Source organism: Fundulus heteroclitus, chromosome 7 (genome assembly GCF_011125445.2).
Source record: "Fundulus heteroclitus isolate FHET01 chromosome 7, MU-UCD_Fhet_4.1, whole genome shotgun sequence".
Taxonomy (NCBI): domain Eukaryota; kingdom Metazoa; phylum Chordata; class Actinopteri; order Cyprinodontiformes; family Fundulidae; genus Fundulus; species Fundulus heteroclitus.
Genome location: NC_046367.1, coordinates 30,874,121 through 30,902,057, shown reverse-complemented (window position 1 = coordinate 30,902,057; position 27,937 = coordinate 30,874,121). Strand labels below are relative to the sequence as shown.

Here is a 27,937-nt window from a genome sequence, read left to right as displayed (position 1 = left end):
TGTTTTGCCTCTTTTGTTGCCATTGCTGCCTGTTATCCATGTATTTATTCAAATTCATAACTGAGTCATCCAGTTTGATTAGACGTGCCAGACGCACCTTGTTGGTGTCAGGAAAATAATTACACTCGTTAAATATATCCTACTGTGTTTTATATTTGTTTTAGCAACAATTTTGTGCGATGGGTGTCCTTTTTTTTTCTTTTTTTTTCTATTTTTTTTTTTTTGAGATTTGAGTACCTGCACCCAAAATTGTCTCTGCACGTGCCTGTGTAGTTTAGTTCCCATGGTTATGTCAAAATGAGAGAAGGTGAGTCACGAAACAGGTTTCAGATGGGTTTAATGAAATGATTGCTCATCGGTCATTGGCGTGCCTGTGCCGAAACAAAATAGTAATGAAAAAAAAAAACAAAAAAACACTGCTGATTACGAATCAATTCATGTTACCACAGCAACAGCAAGTTATCGCAGCACCAGCCCTGCCCGCCGGTTTGCCCATATTTGGGAGACCCGCCTACCTGAAGGGAGACCGGACTCGCTCTCCTCCAATCCAGACAAAAGACGGCTGCAGATCCGCGGCGGCGCGCACTGAGCCTGAGCATCTGGAGCACGGCGGGACTTGTCCGAAACGCAGCAACGCACAGCAGACACGCCGACGGGACGAGCGAGCACGCCCTCCAGATCCACCTGAAAACCTCCGGGCCGGCTAATTGACCTTGGTGAAGGACGCAGAAAGGGAGAGTGAACCCCGATTTACCCGAATAAAGGCACAACCGCGCGTTCCCATGATGTCATACCTGTGGATTCTGCTATTAGGGAGCCTGCTGGCCTCACACACCGCAGCGCAAGGTAATGATTCATGTCCAATTAGTAAATCTACACAGGCTCTAATTTTATGCGGATGTGGCTTATCTATCTATCTATCTATCTATCTATCTATCTATCTATCTATCTATCTATCTATCTATCTATCTATCTATCTATCTATCTATCTATCTATCTATCTATCTATCTATCTATCTATCTATCTATCTGTCTATATGTAAGCCTTACTAGTATATTGTTCAATCTCAATTGACTTCCTTCATTGTGCTTGCTTTAATTGACATCTAATTGATGTCTCCTTGTTCATCCTGGCAATCATTAGTGAAGAAAATAAATGTGTCACCTTCTCTAAATGTGGACGGATCTTTTTTTTTTTCAAGAGGTCTGGAACCTGAGGGGTGTGGTGGACCCAAGTAACTGTCTCCCCCTTTTCCTGTTTCCTACTCCTCATTTCTCTGAGCTTATCTGACTACTTCATCCTCATATCCTGTATGTTTTTTTTTTTTTTTTTTTTTTTTTGTCGTTTTGTTCCAGGTGTCTTTTATTTGTCTTTGGTGCTGTCTCTCCTCTTACTTCCTCTTTTTTTGGGTTGCAAGCCGTTTTTTTTTTTTGTTTTTTTTTTGGCCCCCTTTTTTTTTTGCCTGCAGTGCATGCAATGATTACAGATTGCTCAAATGCGCAATAAAACTCACATGGAGAGAAGGGGAACGGTTGGGGGAAAACACATAAACTGAGGGGAAAAGCAAGGAGAGGTGTTGGAAGAAGATGAAGGCTACATGCTGGAGCTGATTGAGAGGGAAAACAGAGAGAGGGACAATGTTGGAAAAGCAAGGCCCGCACTATCATTATGCAAACATGTTCAGTTGAACGTTGGGTATTTGGAGGTGAGCCGGTAATCTCACTCCACTGGTTCATTTTTTTTTTTTTTTTTTGCCACTTCACAAACCGCCAGAGAGGAAGCACCTTCACATGCACGATCTGACACATGCACACAAATACATTTCTCTTTATCTCTGTAAACCACACTGATACGGTGTGAACTTGGTTGGAATTTGGCGAACTGGGACCCTGAAAGCCTCGCCGGGCGTGTTCTGCTGACAGGCATCTGCGCACGCAAAATCTGTTAATCAGCTCACAAGATGAGGTACGGGGTCAGTTGAGCATGTGCACACCATTTACGGTTCGTGTTAAGTTATAAAAGTGAGGAATAGGGAGTGTTCGGTAACCAGATCCAGCTCCAGCTGTATCCAACACCCAACACACACACACACACACAACTAGTTTCAGCGCCTTCCATTCCCCCAGGGCCCTCAGTGTTTCTACGTCTGTGTGTGTAACTAAGACAGTGTGCGAGAGGGTGGGGTGGGCTGCAACTTTTATGTACAGAGCATGTGGGAGTATGGGAGAGCTCCATGACTTTGTGTGTGTGTGTGTGTGTGTGTGCATAAGCCTGCCATTAAACACGTGTGTCAGAAGGCAAATGAAAAGGGTGTGGGATGTGCCAGGTGTGTGTGTATTGTGAGTGCGCCAACTTGTCTGTGTTTACACCTTCAACTGCCAGTGCGTAAATCATCCCTTCGCTGGTTAAGTGGTCTCACACATTCTCTTCCATATGGGTGCATTAAAGTGTCATGATTGGAGTAAACAGAACGCTGTTTCTCACAAAACACACAATAGAAGCTCTTACCTGGGAGAACAGCGATCTGGGGATGCTCTGATATCAAGAGTTGTGCTGTTACGACACAACGCGTGAGATCATCTGCCTCTGCTCAGGAGGTGATCCTTTATCTAGGATATGCAGTAAGTGCATATCCTAGATAAAGGTACAAGTGCTTGGGCTATCCAAACTTTACATCAAGCACTTTAGTGAATACAAGGGTTTTCAGAATACCGCCATCTTCACAGAAGTTTCAAAACAGTGTCACCAAGGACTTGGACTGTTTCAGCTTGTTATGTTAGCTTCAAAACAAGCAAACAACGGGACATGGACCTGCTCACCTCACGGAAATTAGCCAAAATGTCCGGAGAGAAGAGTGCGCACACTTTGTAGTACATTTTCAGGAGGGCTGTAAGCCCAGATTTGACTAGATTCATCCATTTGTGTTTCGGTTGCGTAATGACATCGGAGTTAAAGGCTGTTCGAAATCGAAACCGCGGTCCGAAGCTCATACTGTTGACCAAGTGAAAGCTCAAGGAACAGGAGCTAGGTGCTATAATTTTTGGATGGAACCAGAGGTTTCTCACCAACTCTGAAATCAAAATACAACGTGACTGCTTTGCATATGTAAATTTGTAATAACTGCACATTACTAGGAATCCTGTTCATTTGTCTCTCATAAAATTGTTTAAATACATAGCATTATACAAACTAATTTAGTGAATGGTTTAAAACCTCTTAAAATTTGGATGGGTCTAAGCTTTTGTAAGCAACTCGAGCAACAACCTAAATAAAAATCCCAAACTTACTTCACCTTCCTATTGAAGTCTGCTGGAAACAAATTGATTGATAACAGAACAAACAACACTCGCTTTTAGCAGTCCAGTACTCTAAAACGTAAAATGTCTGAAATCTTTAAAACATCCCCACAAACTGCTACAATAACACCATGAGGCTATCAGCTGTGTCTAAGGTTTTCATTAACTATTTCATGCAAGGTCATTTTTTCTGCAAACATCCCTAATGTCCAGACGTTTCTGGCATGACTTCCCCTACTTCCAAGCTGCATATAGAAAATCTGAGCTGTTAGCAGATTACAGCAACCCTCTTAGTCTACAAGAAAATCAGTATTAAGGGTATGACTTTGATGAAGATCACAAACTGAAAGTCTTTTGTCTGTTAGTATAGTTGTCTTCTCAATACTAGAAATATTGCTTGAGTCCTCTTCTCTTCTAACAGGCTTAATGTGATAATATAGGCTAATCCAGTTCTGTCATGGTGTTGACAAGCACTATCACCAATATAAATCTCTATGTGCTGTTCAGGCTTTGACAAATAATCATAAGAAAAATCATTTTAAGTATGTAGAACTATTCTCCCTTTGAAATGACTGTCAAGGAGCAGCACATTAGTTTTCTTGTTTAGCACAGTCTCATTGTGATCTGACAGCAAGAAAGCCTCTGCTCTGAAGCATCGTGGTACCGGCTTTATGTCGGTAACTTTCTACATATTCTCCCAGGGCATATCAGGGTTTTTTCTGGATGCTTTAGTTTCCATCCAGAGTCCAAAAACAGCGATTTTAGGTCAATTTGTGATTACCTGTAACATATTGGCAACCTTTCTGTGGTTACATATTGCGTCCCCCTGCTCATTTTTGCAATAGTTGCCAATCCATCTGCAACCTAACCTGACTCTCGCCAGATTGATGTACTTCCACCACTACATCCATCTGGCCAGAGTCAGGTTATCTGCAACCCTGACAAGAGAAAAAGAGCTTGCTGTTGAAATATTTTTTTTTTTTTTTTTGCAGTAAGTTGAATGGTTAAGCAGTCGTCAGAGAAGCTTGCTTGTGGCCAAAAGGTTCTGGCTTTGAATTCCAGCTGGATGTTCCTCCTGTGCATGTTTAGGATTTTCCTAATTGGTTACATTAGGTTAATTAGGGCATAGTTTTCTGCCCTGTGTGTCTCTGTGTTGAGCTGGCGACATGTCCAAGGTGCACCCCAGAATTCACACCAGTCCCTCCACAACCTTGCAAGGTTTAGGCAGACACAGAAAACACATAATTAATTTTAGGTTAATTTTAAAGCGCCTGATGACATTGCCTCAAAAAACAAAATGTAAAGTTTTGCTGTTTATGCGAGTCAGTTTAAGATCTGAGGTTTTCATAATACAAACAAGAATTTGAAAGGAAGTTTTTTTTGGGGGGGGGGGAGGATTTGTGTCACAAAATAAGCACTGGCTGGCTCAAGAGCAGGTCTTTCATTTTTCCCTTCCTCATAGTTTCCATAAAACCTTCCCACTAAATGTTGCCACAGCAGACCAACTGGACTTTATTTTTACCCTAATTTCACCCTAATTTCCCGTAAGTCCTGCATGTCTAGACACAGGAAGCCAAAAACACAAATTCTAACCCAACGTCTTCTTTTTGTCTTTTCGTACCAAAAAATCCAAACAGATCACACGTGTTATTTAGCAAGAGGACATACTGTCTAAAAAAATCCACGCGTTGTTTCCAATTACAGCTTCCTGGCTGCAGTCGTCTCTGTCAGACGTTTCACTGACTGTACAAGAAAGACGGTTATGTGCTTATCTGAACAAAGCAGTCGCCGGTCATGAAAAACACACAGTGTGTTTGACCATGTGCGAGGATCACATGGTCAAACACACTATCGGCGTGTAGGGATCACATGGTTCCAGTTAGCAGCTATTCCCTCAGGGACCTTTTTGCCATTAGAAGTTACATACAATAGCATGCAGTCATGTTGGAGACTGAGATGACTCACTAGCCCCAGGGGGAAGTTGTGGCAAACGAAAAGAAGGAGTTGGGACTTTGTGAGTAAGAAAGAGGATGAAGAAAGCAGAGTGAGAGTCTCTTAATATGGACAGAAAAAAAAGGAGGGAGAGGAGGTTTAACTGCTGGGCTAATACAAAACAGGACATCCCTTGTTAGAAGTGAGCGTGGATGTGAACATGAACTTCCATTGTGTGCAAACAGGATTGTTTGTTGTATCACGGAGGGGAACAGACAAGAAGAAGCCTGACCAATTAATCTTCATGCATGACTTGTGTTTCCGCATGTTATGGTGGTAAGGGTGGCCGAATGAGGTAGTGGCAAACTGGTAAACGAGAACAGAATGTTCAGTGGAGCAACAGAAAAAGTTTACATGCAGGAGTAGTTTCCCTCCCTTTTCATGTACAGACTCACACACACGCACACACACACACGCACACACCAAAGAGATCGAGACGTTACGTGAAATCCAAGTACAACCTCCCACACATGTCCATGCAAGCTCTAGCCTGGGAGAAAGCGTCCGGACTCACTTCCACATGTGCTGTTAGAGAAATTGGAAACATGCATCGTCACTGCTGGACCAAGTCGAGCAGAAGTCCTGCTCTGATAAATGCAGCTTGGGAAATTCTTTTTTGCATGATTCATAGGTTGACTTTATTCCACTGTTTTCATCTGAAATCTCGGGAACACGGAGTCTCATCGGCTTCATCAATACGTGCCACAGTACACCTTTGATTAAGATAGCGATTTCCAACGAAGTAATGAGAAAACCGAAGCAGCGACAGCGCCACACCCATACACACATGTCCATACAAAGGGAGTCATGAGGAGCTCTGATTAATGTTTAGCTTGGATGCACAGGTGGTGGAGTGTCATCCAGACCACAAAGGAAAAAAAAGAAGCGACAGAAAGAAAAAGCTTTGTTTAAAAAAAACACAAATGTACCCAGGCTTTTTTGCGGCTCTTATGCACTTGTTTAAATAAACTGCATTTCTATAAATGTTTAGTGTTTTCCCACTAAATTCATGCTAGAACGACGAGAACCAGTGTGTCATTCCTGCATCTCGCCCTCAGAGGTTTTACGGTGTGATAGAAATACTTTAGATTTCGTTCATGCTGGTCTCCCTCAAGGCTTCACTGACTCTGATGCAATCTGACTTGGCAGGCGTAGGACTCTTTTGAAATTTTACCTAGCAATAAACACAGTAAATAATTGAAGAGAAGATTTGTATGTCAGCCTAAAGAAAGGACTCAGGGTATAGAGCTCCTGTTTCCCAGGATTTTGGCTGTACCTTTTTATATTTTGTCTGCGCGTGCACTTCCTCGTGTACAGTTTAGCTTGGAGAACAACGTTATTACATGGCTGTGCAATGAGTGTCAGTCGTTCGTCAGGGAGTATTGCTACATCCAGCGCACTAGACAAGACAACACATGATATTGTGATCATGACGAGACGAGATTTTAACATTATTCTTATTATTATTATTTTAAAATTAAACAATGTGCATAAAAAAATGCAGTCCAATTATTTTCAATCAAACCAACCTCACCAGCGGTGTTTGGTCGGTGGCTAACGCTCTGGGGCTCAGCAATCTGTCTCCGACCTATTCTGAAGTGTTGACGCTTTTGATAAAACTATATCCACGGCTGAAGTCCAATTGTCTGTCCTGTCTGGATGCACTCAGGCATGACATGTCCAATGTGTGTTAAAGGTGCCAAACCAAGGCTGGCACAAATTGTATGGAGCCTTAAAGAAAATTTCATTTAAGGCACCTCTTCCTAACAGCGCTTCAATATGGATTGGTGGAGTCTGGGAGAGGGGGCCTAGCTTAAACAATGATGAACGCTTAGCATCGGATCGCGACTATGTTAAAGACCGTCAAACAATAAAGATTATTCTTTGCACTTTTACAACGTAAACTTGTGAATTCCTTGAAATCTTAAATATTTTTTTTTTACCAATTATCCACAACTGACTTCCACAAATCTGTCTCCAATTAGCATTAAAGGCAGCAATGGACATCCGTCAACTGATATGTCGGAATGTGGCAATCCCGATGTGCTTTCCCCTTAAAATTCCTTTTTTTTGTTTTCGCAAATAGACTAAAGGTTGTCCTGGGTTCAAGTCTTGCCCCTGCTCTGGGTTTTTCTGCATGGAGTTTACATGTTCTCCCTGTGCATGCGTGGGTTCTCTGCGGGTACTCCGGCTTCCTCCCACAGTCCAAAAACATGACTGTTAGGTTAATTGGCCTCTCTAAATTCTCCTTAGGAGAGAATGGTTGTTTGTCCTGTTTGTCTCCGTGTTGCCCTGAGATAGACAGGCGACCTGTCCAGGATGTACCCCAGCTCTCGCCCATTGACAGCTGGAGATAGGCACCAGCACCTGTCGCGACCCCACAAGGGATAGACGTGTTATAAAATGGATGGTTAGATGGACTAAATGTTTTAAAAATCACCAACTAAGGATTTTGATAAGCTTTACTCAGTGTTTACTAATCATGTCCAGGTTTAATCTGTCCATATATTGAACGTTTGTCTTTGGCTCTGTCCACAGATCCACACTAAACCTGATATTTGTCAAAAAGGATTTTTTTTTTTTTACTAGACGCAATCACATGTTAACAGCAACTGCTAACTGTTCACTTTGACTAGAAATAGCATGGAATTGTAACGTGAAATCTTGTCAGTATTTATTTACAATGTTTTGTCGGAAAAAGAAAACCACCGCCTGAAAGATTCAGCAACAAGACAAGTGGAATCAGCTGAGCGAAGAACAATAAGGACAGAGCGCTGTTTTAGATACTCGCCATTTTATTCACCACTGAAACAGGGGAATGTCACAGCTCTGACTCGAACACACACACAATTATGTGATGGAAGTGCCCGTCATCCACTTCTGGGCTGAGTGTTAACATCGTGGTTCAATCAGGACTGGGTGTGGCTCTGGATCTGTGTGCTTTCTCACAGACCTTGAGAAATACGACTAGTTTCAACACTGATCACCGTGAACTTTCATTACTTCTGCTTTAGATTGAAACTAGGTTTTCTTATTTTAGAACAATACAATATACTGAATAGTACCAGCTATTTTTCTGGGCCACTGAACAACTTTAGAACAAATAGAGCTTTAAGTAACTGAAAACTGATTTTGCGTGACCAGGTCGGTCTACTTTTATCTATTTTTTTTTCCCATAGCACCAAGCCTCTCAGTCAAGCCTGTTTCAGTATATAATTAATCACTCTAATATTATTCTGTTGCCTTTTTTCTCCCCACATAACTGTCCAGATGATCCAAAAAAAGAGGAGACAGATGCTCAAGAGACAGACGAGCCGGTTGAAGCACAAGCTGATGACGCAACAGTCACAGTAAGGAGAATAAATCTGCTTTCTTTAAGTCTCTGCGTGTTTCCAATGTGTAGAAGATGTCACCTGCAAAATCGTGGAAAAAGGGTTTGAGATTTGAAAGTTGAGAGTGAGTGGTGGAGGCATAAGTTGAAGCTGATTTTAATTACGTTTTATGTTAATGATGTGGTAAAGGATTTTTCGTTCGTTTTTGTGTCTCACCGCACACTGTAGCACATCCTTATTCTGCAATGTAAGCTGCATTACAACAAATCTTTTTTTTCAAACTTCAACTGCAATTACATTTTTTTTTTTTGTGTGTGTTTAAACATAGGAAGCGCCTGAAACAGAAAGTGAACCTGAGACAGCCGATGACCCTCAACCTACGGCTGAACCTGACCTAGCACCAGAACCTGAGGCGGAGGCCGACCCTGTGCCGACAGCCGAGCCTCAACCAGCAGAAGACCCTGTGCCAACAACAAAACCTGAACCCGCCGCAGACCCTGTGCCACCGACTGACCCTCAGCCTGAGCCAGAGGCTACACCTGAGCCAGAGGACGCCGCCGACCCAGCAGTGGAACCTGAAGAAGCGGTCACGACTGCAGCACCTGCAGAACTCCCCGCTGACGCAGTGGAGGAAGACGCAGCCGGGGTAACTACTGCAGAACCCACACCAGAGGTAGCTACCGAAGAAAACTCAGGAGCAGTTCCTTCTGCTGCTGATGAAACTCCAGCTCCTGCTGTCGATCCGAATCCTGTAACTACCGCCGTGCCAGAAACAGAGGCACCGACCACACCACAAGGTAAAAGACAAAAATAAAATGTTGAATGTGTTTATTTTTAGCTGAATGCACTCTGTAAATTCAAAATTTACGGCTGTTCTCAGAGGCCACTTTATTAGGCGTGCTGTGATTGTAGCGGGGGTGGAACCCATTTTTTTCTTACAACAGCCTCAATTCATTATGGGGAAGATTCAGTAAGTTGTCTGAAAGATTTCAGACAACATTGAGATGATAGCATCAGATGCTGCGCATTTACCGATTGGGCATCCACAATGCTCTATTGGGTTAAGATTCACAGTAGAAGAGTAGAGGAAACTCCATATCATCTTCAGGAAACCATAAAAAATACTCAGGCAGGCTGAGGTGTTCAAAGAATGCTCAGCTGGTACCTAGGGGCCTACCGTGGGGAAGAAAATAGTTCCCATTCACCACCACCACCAACCTGAACTGTAAACACAAGACAGGATGAATCCTGTCCTTAAATGTCAGGAGTGGCTTCTTTAGGGTTCAACTATCAGAGAGGATCTTCTTTATTATCTAAATATTTCCCTTTCCCTTTGGGATTATTAAAGTATTTTTTTAATTAAATTTGAAGTGAATTCTGCCCGCTTTCTTTTTAACAGAAGTTTAGTTGAGCTGCTGATGTCATTTCACTTTCAGACCGGTCTACTCGTCTGACCTTTAATTTCAACAAGGCATTTTTGTTCATACTACTGACGTTTGCTAGATTTTTTTTTTTTCTTTTTCGGCCATTTTAATTTCAATTAGTTTTTTTTTCCTTGGTTAAATAACGGATACATACATTCTCAGCAAAACAGAGATAGTTGTGCATCAACATTCCAGTAGATCAGCAGAGTCTTCATGACCAGCCTCACCTTGTCTAGACGTCAAAATGCATCGAGCTCCTACCATTTGAATGACTGAGTCACTATTTATTTTAACAAGCAATTGAAGAGGGGTGCCCAATAAACTAGTGTATGTGGCATTCTTGTTTTTAAACTAACCCTTTTCACATATTGCTAGTGTAAAATGTAAAAAAAAATTAATTAATTTCTAAAAGCAGAGCCTCAGTGATTATGAACTTTTGTGGAGTCTGTAGTGACAATATTTTTGTGAACATTATGATAACATAGCCTTATAAAAGCCTTTCCATGTCTTGCTCTTTTGTTTATTGACAGTTAATGACCCAGATGCTGATGTTAAAGAGCCTGAGCAGACAAAAACAGCTGCACCTGAGGGAAATGAACCAAGCACCGTACCCCCAGCTGTTGCAACTACGGTCAGTGCTTGTTAATGGAAGTCTCCAAGAAACATTTAGTTATAATTAGATTTTTCACATATCTTTCCTGCTCTTTTATGTGTGGAATGTTTTTTTTCTCATAGACTGTAGAAGAGAAGAAAGAAGAGATGTTCGGGAAAGGTAAGAATTTGTAGCCTTTGACCATGCACAGATTTAGGGGGAAAATATTAAATACTACAAGACTGAAATGCTGCTCACTTTACCTCTTGCAGAAGTATTCATACCCCATTCTGTGCACAAATGTCCAATGTATTTATGGAGATTTTGTGTGATAGACTAACACCAATTATTGCACAATTGTTAAGTGAATGAAAAAGGATGCAAAGTTTAAAAAAAAAAAAATAGGTTAAAAATCTGAAATGTTTGGTGTAGATTTGTATTTAGTGCATCAGCACTGCATTTACAGCTGCTTACAGGCTTCCGTAGTAGGTCTACACCAGAGTGAAATAACAGGAGGAAGAAAAACTTTTGCTCACGCTTTTTTGTGAAATCCCTCGAGCTTAGTCAGGTTGGCTTGGGAGTGTCTGTTAATATCATATTTCAAATTTCAAAATTTGATTTAGGTCAAGACTTTTACTGTCTTTTTTTATAACATAAAAGGAGCAGTTCCTTCCAGAACTTGCCCTGCATCATACACCATCTCTCTGATTCATTTGCTATGATCGGTTTCCCTGTCCCTCCAGAAGAAAAGCATCCCCACAGCATGATGCTTCTACCACCATGTCTTATCATGGGCATGTTGTGTTCAGGGTAGTGAGAAAAAAATTATTAATTCTGGTATAATCAAACCAAAGCCCAGTTTTCCAAATCCCTGTGTGTCAACCTACAAATGAGATACTTTATGGATGTCTTTTAACAATGCATTTCTTGAAGCTACACTTCTATAAAAGGCAGGTTGTGGAGACCACTAATAATAGTTGTCCTGTCCACAGATGGTTTCTACATCTCCAGTACTACCATCTTGACTGCTTGTGAGATTAGGGGGATGCCATGCATTGGCATGGTTTGCAGTTGTGCAATACTCGTTTCATGATCAAATAAAGGATTGAGCAAATGAAAGCTTGACACATCATTTTATAGCCTAACCCACATTAAAGATTCTAATAGTGGAATTTATTTGGGAATATTAGAATTAAAAGTGGGGAAATGAATATGCATGCCCAACTATAAAAGGAAAAAGACAACAGTGTATCTTTTTTCCTGCCTGCTGACACTTATGTGCCTCTTTGCGTTGGTCTGCCATATAAAATGCAAATAAACACTTTAAGGTTTACGGTTGTACAACTACAAACCTTAATGTACAACACATGTATTATAAAAAAAATGTGGAAATGGGATATGATAGTCTATGTAACAAGCTTAGTGTATAATGCAGGTACAGTATATTTTGGCGACCAGTATAGTGCCTGAGCAGATGGGCCAGATGTCTTACCATTTTCTTATCACTCATTTGGAAAGATACAAAGAGACATAGGTGATTTAATTCAAAATCCTTCAAAAACACTGGCATGTTTCATATATTAAACCATATAGTCACTAGGGGGGGAAACAAATTAACATGTTGTGAAAAGTAGCTTCCATTATTGAGTGCACACCATAGAGTGCTAATGGAGTCCAAACCCAAATGTTTGCATCACAAATGGGCTAATCAACCTGGCCATATTGATTCTTGTATGAGATTGATCTAAAAAATCTCACTCAAAAAGCATCTGTTTCTAAAGGACATGCTGTAGAAAGAGCTGAACACATTTGCAAAATGACTCTGTTTTGTATGTGTTCTCTTCACACCGTGAAACAGTCCAGACTTGTTTATAATACAGTCATCCCTCCTTTTAGTTAACTGGAAAAGAAGCTATTCAGTAAATGTGCCATTTAATCACAGCAACCTACAAACAACAAACCCCTTCTCTTGGCGCTTCTTGCCAAGGTACACAGCAAAATCGAGCAATACCCATTCCCAAGCTGATATTCATGTATTATTATATGTGGAAATAGATTTTTATTGTTATAAAAAAAAAACATTTTGGCTTTTCTTTTTATGGAAAAAGAAAAAAACTATTACATAAAGCAAAAAACAGCGTAAAAACCTCATTAAAACCAAAGTAGAAGCGTAGGAAAACAACATACAAAACTGATCTCTATAGATTAATGTCTTGATGATGTCTGTTTGAGCCATTTCCTGCTGGTTAGCATATAGCTTTTCACATTCTTACCTCTTTAACACATACATCACTAATTTAACTACAGCGTATCTAAGTGGAAAACCAGTCATTATCATAGGTAGTTCTGCCGAGCTTGTTTTCCCAAACCAACTTCCTTCTGGCAAAATATTGCATTTTCCACTGCCTACTGTTTTTTCCGTGTCCTACAAGACACTCACCTTTCCAGTTCCCTGCTGTTAGATCTTTGGCAGCTCTTCTTGTGAATGGGCGGGAAGCTTTGTACAAAGGAGTTCTCTGGTAAACATAATGCCCAAATGACAGATTCTGTAGAAAACATAACAAGTCGGTTAAGTTCCAGTGTGTGGTGGTTTTTGAGGTTCAGTTTTCTCTCGAATTACTGTCTGTATACTTCTTGATGGTACAGGGATCTAAAAGGGAGAGAGATGCAGGAATCAAATAAGACATCTGAATAAATGAAAAAGAAATATGATTGGTGGTTACATTATTGTCGTCAGTGAAATTTGGGAATAAAATTGAAAACAAGAAAAATCCAGTATTTATATATAAATAAATATTATTTTACCGTTAAACATATTTCCTCCAATCATTAAAATATATTTTCAGTTGACATGTTTTAGCTACCATGATATGTTAGGTTTCACTCACTGCATTAACCTCATAGACTTAGCTTGATTTATTTACCACTTTGAAATATGTTGTGCCATGTTGGTTTTATGTAATGTCATTCATAAATTTATTGTAAAGATTCTTTTTTTTGTTTTTATGATTTTGCATTTACCTGAATGATTCGTTTGGCAAAGCATACTTATGTTTGTTTTTCCACAGCTGGAAGGATCATCGAAACTATTGTTGATAGAGGTAAATGTTTTTTTTTTTTTGCTTATTGGATTCTACTCCTGTTTTATTTGATTTTCTACTTCTAACCAAATATTAGTCTATTTAATATCAGTAACTGATGGTAAATCAGTGTAAAGGTTCTTTGGTCTTGTTGTTGTTTAAAAACAGATTTGTGCAGGTTGGCACTTTAAAGTCTCACCAGGCTGCAGAAATCAGAATGCAAAATAACTAAATATTCTCAGTAAACAGGATAGGTTTTTGACTGATTGTGTTTTGTTGTGACAGCGTAACTAGTTTATGTTTAAGAGGTTTAGATCCTAAACTAAAATAAATTGGAGTACCAAATCTGGACACACTTTGTGTTTAATAAAAAGGCCCTTTTGAGTTCATCACTTATAAATATTGATAAAAATATATTTGATCTTTGCCGTGTTCTCGTTTATATGTTGTTTTAAAAGAGTTCATGTCTTTGCAGAAATTATTGTGGGCAGAGTCATTGCAGTTCACCATTTTCTAAAAAATTATGAGGAACAGATGTGCCATTTCTCTAAAAGCTACAACTCTCTGGGAAAACATATAAGATGTGAATCTGGCTCATACACTTTTACCTCCTAAATTTGGTTGTTGCAGTTCCAGCGATGACACCTCCCAAATGATTTATACTGACTTCACAGCCGAGGGAACACTATTTTCTTAACATTTCAGTATGGTGGTGTTCTCTGTTTTCTTTCACATGTGAATGGTAATTTACTACACACATGAGGATTAGTGATATTTATGATCATTCTTGGTGGTCTAATCCATGTCAATTGTCAAAACACCTTGTCACATGTATCAGTCGTGAAAAAAAACAAAAAACGTTAAGAGATAAAGAGGCTTTATGAACAGCGGGTTGATCCTCCAATCAAAGCTCATCCTGCTCATCCTGACCTGTTATGTTGGCTGAGTCACAGCCAGGTGACACATGTGTTTAAGAACACCCATGGGTTTTCCCCTAGCATAGAGTTGCAAAAGACATTGTTCATGACAAATAATATCTTTTAATAAGAATCAACACCTGCTGACAGGATCCCCGTTAACGCCCTTTTCTGGTGAAGTTTCTGACTCGAAGCCGCTGAACTTAGGAGCGGCTCCGACTGATGTTATCTTTGCATGATTTAACAAGGAAACACGGGAAATTAAAATGTGTTGGATATGTGTTCTATATGTTCGGAAAACCATTTATGTGAGATTTGTATCACGGCAAAAACACCTTTGTGAGCCCAAAGGTGAATAAAGTGACCGTGACGGTTTTAGTATGTAATTTGGTTTTTATTTACATAGACTCTTATAAGCACAATATTTTTTTATTGGTCTCCATGTTGTTGAGGCACAAGGATTATTATTCTTGTATGCACTAGAATGCACTAGAATCTGTGAATGCTCGCCGCTTGGTTTTTATGGACAAGCAAGCTCCCATAGTCATACTGTAATGTCTACTGAAAGGAGGAGAAGGAAACTGGTTAAAATATAGATTAAAGGAATTCTCAGAAGAATATCAGTGCAGTTTCTAGTATCCTTGTTTTTTTTTTTCTTGAGATATGAATCATCCACCCTGGGAAAGCAGCAGATCTATGCTCACTGCATTTCATAAAATTAAGCGGCATCGTTGTCATTCTTCTTCTGCTCATGATCTGACATGCAGTTTTATTATCTGTGTTTGTTCATTCAGACAAGGACATTTTTAATTTCAGTTAGAGAGGTGTGACAATCGGGGCACAGTCACTAATCCTACTGGGCTGCACACTTAAAGCGCTCAACTTCCTTTCCAGGCTCATAATAATAAGCCTGGTTCTCGTTTGCCTTACTGCGCCTAGGTATTGCTTCATGACAATAATCTGAGAGGTTTCTCCTTTCTCTCCTCTCGGTCTGATTCCAAATGTTAACGTATTTTATTCCACGGAAAAGTAGAAGTGAAACAAAGGCGTGACACCTCTTTAGTTTTAAGTAGCTACTTATTGGAGGTTAATTATTTGTGCTGTATAGACACAGCTCCTCTGCTCCCTCAGATGTTACTGCTGTCTGTTGGTACGATGGATCAAACTATTGAATCAACAATGATGGGGGCCAAGTTATAAATGTATTGTTTTTCCTAGATGAATGGTAAATGTCGTTTTTGCATACCTTATTTTTACATTGTCTAAAATATATACTTTCCTCTAATGATTTATTGAGAGTGGGAAATGATCAGCTCTACAGGTGTTCTGCTTGCCCTTCCATTATATCGGCCTCATTAGGTCTGAGCAGAGAAAAACAAGAGACGGCAAATGCTTTCTCTTTCGCCAGCACATGATTATTGCTAAAAGAGTTGACTGAACCCAAATACATATTTATGTATGTTGTTTTATTGCATCTGAGTTTAGCAATCAGTGTGGGAAAAGTTACAGCATAAGAAGAAGCTGTCTTCTAGGCTCATTATTTCATTCACAGGCCAATTAAGAGTCCTGATTAATATATTTATGTTGTGTGTGTCGGTTTCGAGCTGCTTTTGTTGCTATGCCTAGCTGTGTATACATGTTTTATATACCAGTCTTATAATTCTGTTCTTTGTCTTTTTCCACAGTTAAGGAGGCCGTTGCACCAAACGACAATACAGGTTGACTTCTACTTTATCTCTCAATTTACATTATTTTATTTTCTGAATTTTCTTTGAAATAAACTGGTAGAGGTAAACAGTACGCAAAGTACCGTCAAAGTGTTATCATCCTTTTGTTTTCAAGAGATGCTTAAACCCCAAAAAGAGGAATTGTTTTTATGCTTCTATTGAATTTACCAGAATACTGCCTCCACAACTAAATTAAATATCTTAAGGCGCATCTGCAGCACAAAAAGGGGTTATATTTCCATGACCTTAATAAATCTCAAAGGCTTTATAATATCAAGTGGTCTGTTTTTTGCATCATTATGTTACTCATCACCACTTACTCTAATTCCTATTATAGAAGACTGCCAAAACCTTACTTTTATTGTCGGGTGTAAAGCTGCAAAGTCCTTCTCCTCTTTTATTTAAATGTACTAGATGTGCTCCCAAATATCCAGTTAGTGTTGCTGTTGCTTTCTGTTGTGTGACTTTCTGCCTCCTGCACATTTTTTATGAAGAGATGGCATTGCAATACTTAATTTAGCTTGCACTCCTTCCCTCTTCAGTTTCTGACAGAAGGAGCATAATTTTGATCGGTTTACCAGTGTAATTTACTGAAGCTCTATCCCTAAAGATGCATTTAAATCTTTTTATTCAACTAAAATAGAAAGAAATGGTAAATTAATGCCAAAATGTAGCTACTTGTTGCAAGTGATATCTGGCTACAACATCACAGAGTGATTATGTGCAGCATTGAATTACACTCACAGGATTTTTATTACCACAGCAAGCGTGGCTGAAGAAGAGTTAACAGGAATTAAGTTCTTTCCACATGAAAACAAAGATTAATACATTAAAACTATTTCCACTGCTGCCTCAGACTTACAGAAGTTTTCTGATTTAACTTGATGCTTCGACACTAATACTGTTTTATTCCCCTAACCTATAATCATGTATGATGTAATGGTGGGAAATTGTACTCTTTACTGGATTTTTTCCCCCCTGCTCTTCAAGAGATGTTTAAGTTGTAGCCTAGTCCAAATGAAATCATTTATCTTTAATTAATTTGTCAGAAGACCTGAAAGATAAAACCTGTAACTGCGGTTAAACGCTCTTTGAACACTGTGGAATCAGCTGTGTTTATTCCACTCAATTAGCAGTATTGATATACCACTCATTTCTGAGGTGAGATATTATATCATAAAATAACAATTCAGTCCAAAATCCATTCAGTAGATCCATATCACCCCATTGCAATTTATTCATGTTGTCAGATTTAAATCCCATTGAACACTCCAATATAATCAACGTTTAATATAATGTAGTCAAATATGTTATGTGTTCTACTTTGATGATTGTGGACTTCCATCAGGCCTTGAGAAAGAGGTCATCTCCATTGAAGGTTTTCATATTTTGTTTGAGAAAGAAGTCATCTCCATTGAAGGTTTTCATATTTTGTTATGTTACAATGCCAAGTAATTTTTTTCAAAATGGCCAATCTGTGTGTAATTTACGCTCAGTACAAATGTGGTACTATGCCAAAGGTAGTATTCTACTTAGAGGAGACCAAAAACCTAATCTTTTTTGCATGCAAATGCTGTGAGTGTATGAACACCGACATGAAACATGATGGCGGCAGTCTCATGCTATGGCATGCTTTCTCTAGCAAAACATGGAAGATGATCAGAGTCCATTGGAAGATTTAGGGAGCTACAGGTGCAGCTACCGCTACAGGTGCTGCAAGTCGATGCTTGAAGAAAGCCATTTAGACGTTCAGCAGGATAACAAACCTAAATGTACTGCCAAGCTCCAACGGTATGATTTTGAATCAAAGCATATTAATGTTTTACAATGGCCCAGTCCATGTCCACATCAAAAATAAACTGATCATTTGTAGCAAGATATGAAAATGATGTCCACAGACGCTGACCATCAAATTTAAGCTTGAGCTAGATTGAAAAGAAAAATGGACAACAGGTTTTCATCTTTGAATGTGCAAAGCTGCAAGAGACATACCCCCAAAAGACGAGCAGCCTTATTTGCGCTCAAAAGCTGTGCCACAAAGTATAGACTCGGATTAGCTGAAACAAATGCATATCGCCCCCATCATATTTTTATAAGTAAAAATTTTGAAAACAATATGTTCTTCACCTTTCACCTCACCAATAACCACTGTGTGTATGCCTTCGCAAGGCACCAAGCCTTAAATCTGTTCTTAAAGTCAGAAATTGTTTTGCCATCTTTTTACAGCAGTAGTGTTGCTCTGCTCTCCATGACACGACTCTTAAGTTGACCTAATTTGAATAAGTTGAACGACTTTTAACACTTTGCCATTGGGCCACATGAAAGCTGACTCTACCCGATCAGTGTAATGATTGATTTAGTTGTGAAAGAGCACTTCCTCAGCCGCTTTGTCAAGTTGCAGCAGGCTGGCAGCAGCCATGATGTCTCCAGACATATTCGGACAAGCAGAGCAGATGGTGGTGATGGACTTGTTGGTATACGGACGAGTTCTTAGATCAGCGATTGCCACAGGGAGTCTGTCTCCGATATTTCATCTCCATAATGTTAACTCCTCTGTAAGTGTTCACAAGCAACACTTTCTGAGCATCTCAAGCATACCTGTTGCTCAGTTTGTATGATTTTTTTTTTTTTACAGTTTTAGGGCCAGAGCCGTGTTTATGTTTGATGATTAACGTCTGAGTCGGCGGCTATTACCCCTACCTCGCCAGTGAATGTCAAAACAATTGCCTTACAACTGTAACGATAGTGTGTTCCCTAAACATTTAGGGAAGAAAAGAGAAAGTGCTCAATTATTTTAAAGTGCAATCCTCCACAAAGAGATAAAATCTAATTCCTCTTCTCATTTTTTTCTTCCCTCTCATACATGTACTGTCAAGGTAATTAATGGATTTTTTTTCCTCCCTGCTTGTATAAATTATATGCCTTTCTGTCTTTTTCTTTTTAGCCCCTGAGGTTGGCGCCACAGGAGAGCGTAAGTCTTGTTTTTGTGTGTTTATCATCAAAATATGCACGACTGAACCATGCCCTGCTCATATTTTTTTGAAATCTGTAGAAAAAGAAGTAGGGCTTATGTAGTTCGAACAGACTTGGTGAAACACAGGATATTACTGGCATACCTTTGACAAGACAAGCGGTAGAGAAGAATCAGTGTGAAAAATCTGTAGTTTGCGTCTTACGCTGCATCATTTAGAAATAACCTTTGTTCAGGGATACAATAGCTCAGCTCTATGAAAGGTTAAAAAAAACGAATACTGTCAAACTTTAAAGACTTAAATCTACAAATGCTGAAAATGTAACACAAAACTCAAATCATAAGGAGGCTTTTTAAAACATTATATTATAAATCTGCACTTTGTGAACTCATACTTAATCCAGAGATTTTGCCGTCACTACTTTTGTGTTGGGTGGCCATTCTCTTGTGCTCTGATGCCCAAGTTTAGCTTTCCAAGCGTAACATATCCACGCCTTGGGTTGCCTCTTCCTTCTTTTCTTTTTTTTTTTTTTAGAATTTTTTTTTTGGTCATGGTAATGCAAATAAATAGCGAGAGCGGCAAGATAAGATAAACAGACATGAAAAGGATCTTTGTACACTGCGTCACGTTATGATGACTGTAGCGCAAATATACATCCAACATGTTGCAAATCACATATTAATAGTGCAAAATTTGATATATTATGTCCTAATTTCTTGTTCTCTGTTTCCAACTACAGAAGAAGGCCAGAACAAAAGTGAGTTATCCCTCTCCTGTCTCTCGGCCACGCTACATTCCCCCACCCTGCCATGCCTTACCCCAAACGTACCTCCAGCAGAGGATGCGCCCTGCTCTTTTGTGTTGTGTGTTAACCTTAGCTGGTTTCTACTTCCCGCATGACATTTTCAAAACCCTCTCTTTAAACTCTGCTTTGAAGTTTACGTGTCTTTGCATGATTGCAAGAATGACTGGAGGCAACGGTCACAGAAGGTGGGGGGGAAAAATGATCAAGGAGTGCTTTCGTCCTTTCTTCTTGTTATTAGGAAGATTAGCAGTGGCTTATACTTTAAGTGTTCGCTGCTCTCCTATTTTCAAAATCATTTCCCGTTTTTTTTTTCTTTACCATAGTTGTTCTGCTCTTGATGACATGCAAGTCCGTTCCTGTCTGACATGTACTCCCTTTTTACTGACTCACTACAGTCTCCTGTTTCATTCCCCCCTTAATTATGTTGACTCATTCTCTTTTCCTCCAAGTTTATCTCGCTCCCCTCCCTCATGTTTTTTTTTCTCACCTTTTCCTGCGGCCGCAGTTTGTTCAGGTGTGCACGCGTTCTTGACTCCACTTTTCTATGCCATCCATCACCTCCCCCTTCAGCCCGCGTCTCGCGTGTCACGTCACCTCGGAGAGTTTCGCCGTTATTACTCTGTGCTGACTGAAAAGCTAGCCCCAGTACAAAAAAGGGCCTTGTTTTTATATTTGAATTACATCCGCGTGAGACGCTGTGTTCTGTGCCAAGCAGCAATGCGGGTACATTCCATACATACGATGTGGCAAATTGTTGTTACATAAAGTAAGTTATGTTAATAACTGACTGATAACAGGTAATTTAGACACGGTTGTTGTTGAGTAAATCATTGGGTATGGTGATACTCAGCAGACAATCATGTTTAGACACTGGAGCAATATATAGTATTTGGAATTGTGTTTCACTCCTAAGGACAAAAAAACTACCCAGGCTGGTTTTGTTTATGTCAGTCAGACACTGGTGTGATAAGATTATCTAAAGGCTGTTAAGTCACACGACAAGCAAGAATCCAAACATGGTCACTGCCACTTTAAAGGGCTTTCTAAATCCGGCATCACAATTTCTCTGCTAACTTGTTCGCTGTTGTTTCTGTACAGAGGGAGGCTCTAAACCCCTAGCAGGGATCCTGTCTGCTATCATTGTGTCTGCGGTGGGAGCAGTCACTGGGTACTTCGCCTATCAGAAGAAGAAATTGTGCTTCAAAAAAGCTCAAGGTAGGAATAACCGCTATGTTTTTTTCTAATATAATAGGTACAGAAATTGCTGCAGATAATGCCCTGTGTTTCTAAATAAAGTGGCAGAATTGTCCTAAAAAACTGACATCTACAAATATTGGATGAACTACAGCCCAGATGTTTTGCTTTGATGTTCAGTTCTGTGTTGTACTTATAGAGCCTTGAAAAAAGCATCCACTCCTTGAACACTTCCACCGTTTGTCATATTGTAACCACGGACTTTATTGTGCTTGACTGGGAGAAGCTGCTCCCGTCAAATCAGACCAAAAATTGAGCTTTTCGGCTTACATACCTAGGCTGGTTTTCTACCCTATCCGTGGTGGAAAACCAGCAAAGCACATCACCTCAAACACACCGTCTAAATAGTGAATGTGCTGGTTTTCATCAAGAATGGGCAGCTTCGCTGTCCATTCTTGATGGAGACATAGAACAACCTCAGAGCAGAGCAATTTCCAGAGAAAAAAACTTTTTTCAGGCTGCAGACTGGGGAGGAGGGTCAGTTTCCAGCTGGACTTTGACCCTAATTATACAACCAGAGCTATGATATAATGAATTAGATCAGTGGCTCTCAAACCTGGTCCTCAGGACCCACTGCCTTGTATGTTCAAGGTGTTTCCCTTCTGCCACACATAAAGCATGCCTTCAGCACTTGAAGGCATGCTTAGGAGTCAAATCTTTTGAACCAGCTTTGCTGGAGTAGAGACACATCTTAAACATCTCAGACCAAAGGACAAATGACAATCTGTGGCAAGACTTGAAAGTTGATGCTAATTTTGGCTCTGGTCTAAATTTGAATGTGTTTGAGGTATTTCTTAACAAAGAAAGGGCAAGGCAACCTGTCTCTAAATGCTTAAAGAGAATGGAAACAAGTCCCAGCTGTAAATGCAGAGAAAGGTGGTTTTCAAACTATTAATACATATACATATGCACCTTGTAGGTTTTTATTGCAAAAAATGTTTTCTCCCTCTTCACAAATTTTGAGCATGTTGTGTTTGTCAGTCATCTTAAAATCCCAGCAAAATAATGCATTGAAGTTAGGGGCTGCCATGTGACAAAAGTGTGAAAAGGTTCACGAGTTAGAAAAAGACTCTTTGCGAGGCATTGTGCGTTTACTGCCGGTTGGTGACAGCGTGCCACTCACACCTGTCCATTTTTGAGTCAGATCAGAACTGACTGACCGTCTTGAATTGACCTCCTTCAAGCTCTTTTCTGCTCGAGTGGAGAGCGGTGCATCTGAGTTTGTCTTTTATACAAAACAAAAAAAAGTCTTTTGAAGACCTTTTGAAGGTCAGTAGTCAGCAAACTCAGCCGACTCAGCGTCACGTCTCAGTGAGTGTTGGCAGTTGGGAACCAGCTCGTATACATCCTGCATCCCGGTACTGCAACTTCAGCAAAGTCTGAATTTACAGTCAACAAGAACTGCTCAGCTTTAGCAACGCGAGCCAAGAGGCAGACCCAGTATAAGTTTAGTCTCCGTTGAATGCTTAGTTTAATCGCTGGGTTGGTATGTTTTAGTGCTTTGTAAAGGAATCACATTTAAAAACAAGTGAAGTCCAAAGAAGTTAAGTCTGTACGAAAGAACAAAACATATCTTTATTACACTTTGTTCAATTGATTTTTAATTCTTAAAGATATGAATAGAGAACATTTTTTATTTTTGGCAGTTAAGAAATCCTGCATTATTCAACTAAATCTTTCTAGAGATTGCCTTAAGATGTTTAAATCAAAGACAGTTAAGTTTTAGGATTTAATTTTTACACAATAAAAACACTATTTCCCTCGTCTTATTGTCCTGTGGCAACCAGGGAACAGTGCATAGAGTAGTCCTCTGTGGGTTGTTGGCACAAATATAATACCATAGTCGTTTTGCAATCTTAAAGTTTGTGGGATTGATTCCGGTTTTCCCCTCCCACAATGTGCCCCTGGGCAAGGCACTTAACCGCAAGTTGTCTACCAATCTGCGTATCGGTGCATGAATGTGCGCATGGTTGTGAGTGTGATTGTGACTCTAATGTAAAGCATTTTGAGCCATTGAAATGTCTTTAGAAGGGCAAAATATAAATCTAGTCCATTTATAACATACCACAATCTTTGTCAATAAGCAGGAAAATGATTCATAAGCCACATGAAATTATATGCGCCGGTGTTGTCTTTAAACTTGTTGCTTTGTGTTTTCTCTAAACTGACTTTCTCTCTTTTTTTTCAATTAGAAGCAGACCCAGAGGCTGGAGTCAAAGTAGAGAAAGTAGACGCAGCAGAGGCTAAGTCCGATCCCCAGGGTACGGCAAACACTGCGAATAACACTCACCAAATACAACTAAATGAAAAGACTCAGATACTCATAGGCCTTAAACGTTCAACTGTTTCTCTTTGTGCAGAATCCAACACCCTACTGAACTCCTCCCAGCCATGATCATCTGACTAGTCTGGACCAACTTCAGTCAAGCAGAGGCAATCTCACTGTTAGGCTCAGCCCCCGAAGAGCTAAATTACTGTGAGGCCCCAGAGCAGGCCTGTGTGTTTCTGACTGTGTAAGTGTGTGTTGGTCTTTTTGAGCTCGTATGTGTGCGTGTTTCTTTGTTCTTGTGCGGAGCAAAGGAGTTAGATAAAGATCTAGTGGTTTCTGATCGTTTCAACATGGGAATTTATTAAAATGATCAATCAAAATCCAATTTTTTTTTTTTTTTTTTTATTGTTGCCAAGTTGCAGTCAAACAGATTGAATCTCGTTTCAATTGTAATGATAAAATGGCCCGACTCTGTAACGTTATTCTTTTATTTGAGTTGGCTACTATCTTGTTGTAGTAATTGAGTATAAATCAAAACCAGTAAAGGAGAAGCGATATTGTAAGTGTTGAACTAGTACTTTTTTTTTTTTTGCATTTAATGAGCCAAACGTATGAATATGAAAGTAAACAAATGTCCTAAACAAAGAAAAAAAAATATTTTTAATAACATAAGTTATCTGTTGTACAAGTGTAGAGTAGGAGGACAAGAAATGGCATGAATAACTAGCACGGTACTTTGTGGATTTTGACATAGGAGAAGTGTTAGAAGATTTTAATCCTAGTTTTCAGGGGATGCCCTGACTTAGATCATTATGTGCTTTGAATAACAAAGACATCACTGTATTACTGTGTTTTGTTTTGCTTTGTGTCACCCTGGCGAAGGGACTCAGACGTAAATCCTGTTAAGTGGAGCCTTCCCCAGTCAGCTGGATAAATCATGTGTCAAGGAAATTTCTTGTTGACCTTTGAGATAAAACAATCAGATACAGGCCCCTCGGTTGCCAAGGGCCCTTTGACATTTTTTTTTTGTCACAAAACAACCACAAATTTCAACGTGTTTTGTTGAGATTTTATTTGATAGACTCACACAAAGTGTAGCATAATTGTGAAGTGAAAGTGCATTTTTCCAATATAGGGCAAGCCCTGAGGTTGGATAGAGAACATCAATTTTAGAGTCTCTATTAGATTTGGATCTGGGCCATCCCATAGCATGATTACGCTTTGATCTAAGCTACTCAATTCTAATTCCGGTTGGATGTTTATGGTCGTTGTCCTGCCAGAAGGTGAGCCTCCATTCAAGTCTCAAGTCTTTCGCAGCATCTAATGGGTTTTCCTCCAGCATTGCCCTGAATTCAGCGAAAGCTGTCTTCCCATCAAGTCTGACCCGCCTCCATGCCTCTGCCCAGGGAGGAACATGTCACAGAACGGTGTTGTCACCATCATGATTCAAGCTCGGGATGGTATGTTCAGGGCGGTGGTTTTAATATCATATATAGAAATTTACCTTTAGGCCAAAATGGTCGCCCGTGGTCTCATTTGACCAGAGCGCCATCTCTTCTCTCCTCTATATAACATTTGGCAAACCGTTACATTTAAGCAAGAAAAATGCCTGAGTCAGTACTTTTTTTTTTTTTGGATGATGGATTGAACATAGTACTTTTTTAAAGTTTTGGATGTTGTTGTTTTTTTACCCTAACCTTGCTTCAAGCTTCTCCACAAGTTTATTGCGGACCTCTCTGCTACATTAAGTTACACACAGCTGGACTTCACACATGCAAAACGTGCAGCTTATAACTTTTTTTTTTCAATGACACGTTTAAAAACATGCATAATTTTTTCTTACTTGGTGTTTATCTATTACATAAAATTCCAATAAAACGTTGGTTGTACTGTGACAAAATGTGAAATGGTTCAAGGCTCATTACCAGTTCCAGAAATACTGAAGACATGCGCATTCATTACCTAGACACTTTTTTTTTTCCAAAGTTTCATTTTCCAGGTTTAATCCAATAGACAAAGAAAGGAAAAAAAAGATGTTATGTAACTAATTTGCATTGTTTTTTATTTTATTTTTATAATTTTTTTGTTGTTGTTTTGTAGAATGTGTAGTTTTGATGCAGTGATTTCTTTGTTGTAGTGCCTTTCACTGTCAAGGCCTGGCTTGGTCAATTTAAAGGCACACAGAGGAGACATATGGAACTTTAATTTAAAAAAAAACAAGCAAATCAGATGAAACAACAACAAAAAAAGGGACGCGCTTGTATGCTGCTCAAACTTTCAACAAAACAAATTCACATTTAAAGTACTGTACAGAGGTGGTCATAGCAGCAGCTGAATACCATGTTTGATTTTTTTTTTTTTTCCACCAACAATTTCACCAGCCTGATCTGATATCCTGTGCAAAGCTCTCCTCGGTGTGTGTCTTTTCATTCGGACAAGCCAGTTGTTGCCAGTGTTCTTGTATGATTCACATATAGACACCACTCACCTGTGACCTTTTTATGGATTTCTACCATTTTAGCAGTAGTGCCTCTGAGCCGACACTATTTTGTTTGAGTCAACTAGTTTTCTGTGGTATTTTGTGATTATTGTGAAATGCCTCAGAAGAAGCCTCTCTACTGCCTTTTTTTTTTCCTCTGTCTTTTGCTACTGTAGCACAAATTAACTTCTGAATGTCTTTCTTTTGCCTGAAGTTTTTGTACTTTCTGTACTTCTTTGAAACGAAGTAATGTGGTTATACTGGTCGTATAGTCCCGGAGTTCCTGAGGTGTGTTAGCTGTAAAACACTATATAGTTGCAATACAGGACAGAGACTGTTGCTAACAGCCTAGCCTTGAGCTGAGAAATAGTCTGTGATGTCATATGAATTGTTTTTATGAACTGTGGGCTGAACGCGAGGTCAAAGCTCTGCTAACTGCCATTGTATCCTGTAACCTGTGATAGACAATAGACAGATTTATCTCGAAATGTTAAAGCAAGCAGATAATATGTCTGGCACAGAGTGAAAATGCACAAATTACCCGTTGTATAACACTACAAGCTTTCTGCGATAGCCATTGATGCCTTCAAAAAAAAAAAGAGAAATCTTCCTTTAAGTGCAGCACTCCCCCCTCCTTCTGTGCACATCCCACTGGGTGCTTTAATATTCAGCAAAAGCACTCTGATGTCCTGCAGTGCAAATTCAGACTCCTTTAATACAAGAGAGAATTCGTCCGTGCTAATCTACTTTACTTTTCTCCCCTAAGAAGTCCCAAGAAACACAGAATATCGGATTACAGCATCCAAACCAGAATGTAAACCTTTGGGTCCTGAAGTGCACTTTCCAGATCATGCAAGAGGGCATCAAACATGACGCTAGCCAGTGCTGCCTTATCATTTATATTATCTTGAATATTCCTGAGGAGGGGAAACAAAGTACAGTGTCAAGGTCAACAGAGAGATGAGCAGAGATTTTTTTTTTTCCTGTTTTGTAAGAACATTCTCAATTGGAGAAGCACTTTCCTATCCTGTATACACATTGATAAGTGTAAAGCTTTTCCTGTTAATTTAATATTCCATGTTGATATGTCGTGTAGGAACCGTCTTCTTCAATGTCATGCGGCACTTGTGCTCTACTGGAGTTGTGTAAATAATGTTTGAGAAGTAGATTAAACACTTTCCGTGGGAAGTTCTGGCTGGTTTGTATGTTTTTTTTTTTCCATGTTTGTTTCCCCCCCCCCCGTGGAGACTGCCAGTACAGATAAAGGATAAGAACCAAATTTGAAAAAAACAAAAAAAAAAAAAACAGGCAAGTAATCTTAGATCTTTATCTTAGCGCTGTGAGAATTTCAATGATGGTCCGTTTCTTTTGAATGAACTCCCTTCGCTGCACATCATAGTTTCACAAGCAACAGTTACAGGATGGGAATGAGGCCATTGGCCTCACCCCCAGGCTTTTGACCTGTTGCACTGATAAAGACATAATAAAAGAGCAATTCGTACCTGTCCATAAAATGCTATTTGAGACGACCTCTCCATTTAAAATTTGTCCCTGAAACTGAAGGTTATGGGTTAAGGAGTTAAAAGTTGTAAATAATTTTTCATTTGCCCCCCATATTTATAATAAAACTACCTCAAATAGATTTAACTGGAGATAACTGGAGTTAGTAAAAACAATAGTACACCCTCTTTCATTTCTAAGATTTTATAGCGCCAGTAAATTAAATTTGTCCCCTCACAGGTTTCTTCTCTTTTTGCCAGGTTAATCTGGATAACTGTTCCTTAAGGAATGAATTCA

At 39.5% G+C, this 27,937-nt stretch overlaps 1 protein-coding gene across 1 annotated transcript; it reads left to right on the top strand.

Moving 5' to 3' along the window:
• Nucleotides 1-536: 536 nt before the first annotated feature.
• On the top strand, nt 537-27,328 carry si:ch211-39i22.1 (protein TsetseEP). Its single transcript, XM_012870763.3, has 12 exons — nt 537-846; nt 8,560-8,639; nt 8,950-9,418; nt 10,576-10,676; nt 10,781-10,817; nt 13,706-13,738; nt 16,320-16,352; nt 19,306-19,332; nt 20,073-20,090; nt 21,237-21,353; nt 23,585-23,653; nt 23,753-27,328. Exons 1-12 carry the CDS (start codon nt 783-785, stop codon nt 23,785-23,787), a joined length of 1,083 nt encoding a protein of 360 aa, XP_012726217.3. The 5' UTR covers nt 537-782; the 3' UTR covers nt 23,788-27,328.
• Nucleotides 27,329-27,937: the final 609 nt, after the last annotated feature.

Bases quoted from the DNA above. Each gene is read 5' to 3' on its own strand.
- si:ch211-39i22.1 (XM_012870763.3), top strand. From the start codon at position 783: ATGATGTCATACCTGTGGATTCTGCTATTAGGGAGCCTGCTGGCCTCA. The intron at 8,640-8,949 runs GTAAGGAGAATA...GTTTAAACATAG, and splicing joins CTGATGACGCAACAGTCACA to GAAGCGCCTGAAACAGAAAG. The intron at 21,354-23,584 runs GTAGGAATAACC...TTTTTCAATTAG, and splicing joins GTGCTTCAAAAAAGCTCAAG to AAGCAGACCCAGAGGCTGGA.